Here is a 5,879-nt window from a genome sequence, read left to right as displayed (position 1 = left end):
TGAGTGCCTGAAACAAAATAAAGATTCTTACTTTAATATGTATTTCATGCTTCATAACTACCCAAATACTAAGTATAATATCTGTGGTTATGATAGATGCGGTATGTTATTCCAGCATTTTCCGTCGAATATTTAACTAATGAGTTACAATTTGGCAAAAAGCACAGTTTATGGGGTCGTCAAGTGCGTTGATTCTAAAATTTCCCCTTGTACTCGATATTAAATGAAACCCAAAAAAGGATATAATATTATATGATCTCTGTGATAAATCACCTAAATTAGGTTAGCACATGCACGTCCGTAGCGGGTTAATATAATAATTTCTAGACTGTCCTTTTACAGTTCCAGGAGAAACAATGTTTAATGTATTTGTCGTTAGTAAACTTTTTTAGGATACTCTCATCATTCAACATTATGTTTGTCAACAGATTTTCTTTGAATTAGACGTGAGGGTAACCTGATTAAAATGATCACCACCTACATCCTCCTACATAATAGACGATTCACAAAAGCGTTGCTGGCTTAAGATTAATTTACCTGAAGTTTTCCCGTGTCCACCATTTAAGTGGCCATTTTCATTTCATCATCCTTATCCGGTGCCTTTTAAATAATAAGAACGATTTGGGAAACTATTATTCAATATATCAATAGTCTAAAATATCACCTTATATTATGATTTGTAGCTATGGTAGGTCTCAACCAAATTAATTATTTACGTATTACGTAAGTACATAGCTATATCACTGCTTATCACAGAAATAGGATAAAAACTATTTCTTCATTCATCCTATATAAACTCCTTATATTTAAATTACAAACAGTTTAAACTCTAAAAATAAATATATTGATTAATCATCTTAAATGTCAAACAAAAAATTTAATATGCTACAAACCAATACTACAAAAAACTAAATCAACCTTTTATTTAAATATGGGAGACAAATTCTACACAGATGCAGCATTTTACTGGGCGAATGTACCGTCGACTATTGATGGTGTACTCGGTGGCTATGGTCATATTACGGAAACCGATATTCAAGGATCAAAAAAATTTCTAAGTGAACTGTTATCTTCAGAAAATCCACCAGCTAGAAAACGTGCATTAGACTGTGGAGCTGGTATCGGCAGAATAGCAAAGAACCTTCTCATACCTATATTCAAAAAAGTCGATTTAGTCGAACAAGACGAGAAGTTCATTAACACGGCAAAACAATGGATTGGTGAAGGTAATGCGAAATTAGGCAGAGTTTATCAAATTGGACTGCAAAATTTCGTACCGCAAAAACAATACGATGTTATCTGGTGCCAGTGGGTACTTGGGCATCTCAATGACTACGATTTTGTAGAATTTTTGGAACGATGTTGCGAAGCTCTTAATGAAAACGGTGTTATTGTTATAAAAGAAAATGTAGCCACCTCAGACTGTATAGAATATGATGACGTGGATTCATCTGTTACCCGACCATATAAATTATTTCAAAAAATATTTGAAGCAGCTAATGTTGACGTAATACGAAGTGAAGAGCAATCCAATTTCCCTGACGACATATATCCTGTTTACATGATTGCAATTAAACCGATTCAAACCAGTTGAATAAAATATACTTAAAGCAATTTAATTAAAATGTAAATTAACTATGAGAATACTGTCTGTGGTATTTATATAAATTCGTTGATTACCAAAACTTTAAGACATCAACAAAGTTGTGCACATCAAATTTATAGTGAGAGGGTCTTATCTCTGATGAAGTGGTAAATCGTGGAGCTAGTTCGTGATTATAATACCTATTTAGTTTAAAACTAGGATCTAAAACGTACTGTGATGTTGTAATTTATTTGCTAATACATTCACCACTAGTTACAAAATACTTGCTTCTTAGATGGATTAGATATTAGATTTCAAAATGGACAAATGATGAGATGAGAATTTTGATTGCCCATATACATAATATAATAAACTATTATTTTGGAATTTCATTCAAAAAAGCAATTAATCTTCAAAAATCTGATTTAAAAATACCTCCTCATATTTATATATAAAGCGTACTTTAGAACCTGAATCAAAATTGAAAAAGTTCTAATGAAGATAAGTTAGATATAAAAATATTACTGGCAATAAATAAACATTACTGTTTTCTTTAAGACATTTTGTTTTAAGCTTTCTGATATTTCAGCTCATGTTGTATCTGGTATACTATACAATATACTCGGTACAACATGATAAGTATACTATTATAATATTTAAGAACAGAGTTTGTTTTCTAGTCATTTTATGGTTGAGTGGTTACAGTTGAACAATCTTACAATTGCAGAACTACCATTCACAGCAAATATCACTAATTCGCATTACTTATGATTTCGCTAGCATTGTAAGCTTTAGAAAGCGCTTAGTTCATGGGGCCACGTGAAATTTTATATCTTATATTGTTTAACCACGGTTAAGGCATTCCTCAAGTGGCGATTGTTTCTGCCGTGTTATTTTGTAACGTGCCGCTAAAACAGCGCTTTTCTTGATCATTATCATGTGTACGTGGGGTAATAAATTATTTACGAAGGTTTTTTTTTAAATTCAATCAATATTTTGGCTTTTTAAGGCGTGGTTGCATCGCTATAGTTAAAGTTTAAGTCAAATTTTACGTTAACAGTAACGATGAGTTAAAATAAAAATAAAAATAAGTTAAATATTAAGTCAATATTGAATATTTATTTGAAACTATTGACAGGTCGCTATTTAGCTATTTATCATTAACAATGTCTTAAACCGGCGAAGATTGGACGGTTACAGTTAACAGTTAAAGTTATGACGTAATCTAAAAATTGTCAATTGGTGCAACAAATTATTTTCTTAACTGGTACTTTAACATGTTTGTTATTGCTAAAGTTAGTTGGTACAACCCACCCTAAATGTGTATTTTGGTATGTGATCATTCCAGCCCCACGTTTAATTTTTTTTAAGAAGAAATGTTTCACTAATCAGTTTAATATTGTCTGCTCAAATTGCTAACCGTTATTGAGAATAAAGACAGAAATAGTAGCGTTTCACTCATTGGGTATCGAACTTCAAATAATTACAACACACGAATAATCACTTGATCATAATACGGGTTACTCGTTTCGTTGCAGATGCATAAACTTTGTATATTAGCGAAATAGGCAATCTCTGTCTTTATTACGGCGAGACTAGTTTTACAGATGTGTGAGTGAGTTAGTGAAGTATGTAGTATTTTGCTTATGTTCAATTCCTTTGACAAATTTAGATTTCGGCGTCATATTCACTTATACAATATTTTATTATCTAACACATTTTTTTTTAATTAATATGATCTATAGAAAATAGTGTAATGCGCATTTAAAATGTAATTGCAAATTTTTTTGTAAATATGTTCTACGAAAATAAACATCACGAAAGTAGTACTGAAGAATCAGCATTTACCTGTGAAATGTTTCTTTATTTGGATTGCTGCTGTATATTACAACACAATCTAATACAGAACACGACACCATTATATTTTTTAATTAATATCCGTTAAAACACTTAAATTAAAACGCGGTCCAATTTGACAGGAGACTAATGGACACTAAATTGTTTAAAATTAGTTTCATGGTTTATATATTCCGTCTCTTTCTCACACTTAGATTTTTGTGTAAGGATAGTTATCTCACTCTCACACAGCGTTCGTCTATTACGCTAGTATACTAAGTTTATGGTGTAGTTGTTCCTATGCCTTAATATTTCTATGACAATAGTTTTGAGACAACACAAACATAAACTTAATTTACACAAATAAAACTGAAAACAAAATTTAATGAACGATGCGGGACTAGAACCCGTGACCTCTCGCGTTCCGTGCGAGCGCTCTTTCCAACTGAGCCAAGCGTTCAAGTGCGTATGATAAAATCTTGTATGCTTTGTTCAACTCTCAGGTTGTGGCTGCATCTTCAAGATCTATTTTACAGTTGTTAACCTGCTCAACCCCAATATGTGCATATTAGGAAATGGACTTGAGATGTCGCTCTTGCAAATCTGAACAATTTGTTAAGTTTTTAAAGTAGTGGGTTATATAACAAATTGTATAAATTTTATTTGACGGATTCATTCATATTGCCCAAGCAATCTCCCATTTTTCACCACCCTCAAGGATTAGTACGTATATTTGAAATGATGTTATTAGATGTTTTATTTACAACAGGATAACTCGATAATTGACGCACTAGAAATGTGGTGTTGGAGACGAATGCTACGAGTGTCTTGGACACAACTTCGTACAAACGTCTCGATACTTAAAGAACTCAAGATGAAAGAAAGGCTTTCATCTATAGTCAAAGCCCGTATCCTCAGATACTTTGGACATATCACGCGACGTGGAGAGCATGCCATAGACAGACTTGTTGTTCAACGGCAGTAGGTCAAGAGGACGCTCCCCTATGCGCTGGACAGACCAGATCAAAGCCCTAACCAATACTCCCCTCAACACACGTGCAAGAGAAGCAACAGCCAGGGATAACTGGCGTAGAATCGTTCGTCGTTCGACGTGACCACGACTGCTCTGTCAAGAGTAATCCGACGAAGAAGAAACACGATAATGCACTTAGTATGCCTTCTGTGACACGTTGGCTGATTTCAAGAAAGAAGCGTGCGAACTTCATCAAGATACCGTTCGTTGGTAACTGTTGATCTTTGTGGCGTTCGGTTAATTAACGCGCATAAATTATGCAATCAGCGTTTTTCTCATATATGCATTTAAAAAATAAAATAATAAGTGTTTTCTTGGAATAGTTACAAGTTTATTTTGATCTCAAGCATCTGGAATTTTGATAGAAAATCCCACGGACGAGTAAAAAAAGTAGGACTCTGTGCCGGGATATTAGCAAGTGAAGCACCTTTATGCTAGTGTGTGTGCGGTTACGGGGGATAACAAACATTATATATAATACCTTTATAGTATCGTTTTTACATTTCTTCACAGCGCACGACGGAATTTTTAAAATATTTTATTGCGTCGCAAACTGATCTGTCAGACAATGGCATATCTTATAATAGCGGCCGATCGGTTTGTATTCGTGTAAGTGTGTGCGTGGGGCTGTGTATTTACTCGTTTACCGGCTTGTTTTGGTGCTTCACTGTTATGTAAGGTGACACGGAGTCCTTCTCTCTTTACTCGTCCGTGGAAAATCCACTCTAGCTTTTAAGCTATATTTTTGGCAAGCCCATTGACGAGTGGTGCAGGCACCTTAGGCCTACCAAGCAACTCATTGAATGTTTTTGCCTTGAGAATATTGCACATAGAATATGTGGATGTATTTGTATTCAATACATTCCGCCCTTATTGGCAGTTCTAAGTCTCCCTAGTAAGTTATATTTGAGGGGACAACTGTGTAAAGGGCTCTACTGATTTAAAAAGATTAACTAAACATTCAAGGACCACAGCACCACCAAAAGGTCAAGAGAAGCATTGCCAGCCTATGATGTGCCAAAAAAATGTTGGTGAAATTTCGCATTTTGAAATTTGGTTGAAATGAAAACTAACAGTGGCGCCTAATTGATCATTTGGTAATGGGGATCAGCCTAGCCAAACTAAGAAAAAAGCGATTCACTCGATTGTATAAAACATGCAGTCATTGATAGATGACAGATGACGGCTATAATCTTGTAAAAAACGGAAATAGCCGGAATCCACTACGTTTCAAGCAACTGTTTGCTTTCAAATTTAGCCGGATTATGCGTCGTCGCCAATCGCTATACTGTAATTACTTCTAATTCAATCACTCCACGTTTCAAAATTAACAATTTTTTTTTGTTTTTTCAATTGTCTTGGGCAATCCCGCCTTTTATTACGCAGTATTTACATCCTCTTTTTATTGCAATGAGTGGCCGCTGA

General features: G+C 34.2%; 1 protein-coding gene across 1 annotated transcript; it reads left to right on the top strand.

Moving 5' to 3' along the window:
• The first annotated feature begins 868 nt into the window (after window positions 1-868).
• Window positions 869-2,130, top strand: LOC126977420 (N-terminal Xaa-Pro-Lys N-methyltransferase 1-like). The gene has a single exon (XM_050826221.1). It carries the CDS (start codon window positions 932-934, stop codon window positions 1,592-1,594), a length of 663 nt encoding a protein of 220 aa, XP_050682178.1. The 5' UTR covers window positions 869-931; the 3' UTR covers window positions 1,595-2,130.
• The last annotated feature ends 3,749 nt before the right edge of the window (window positions 2,131-5,879 follow it).

This window comes from Leptidea sinapis, chromosome 45 (assembly GCF_905404315.1).
Source record: "Leptidea sinapis chromosome 45, ilLepSina1.1, whole genome shotgun sequence".
NCBI classification, from domain to species: Eukaryota; Metazoa; Arthropoda; class Insecta; order Lepidoptera; family Pieridae; genus Leptidea; species Leptidea sinapis.
The sequence above is the reverse complement of the archived record's forward strand: the minus strand, read 5'-3'. Positions and strand labels throughout refer to the sequence as shown.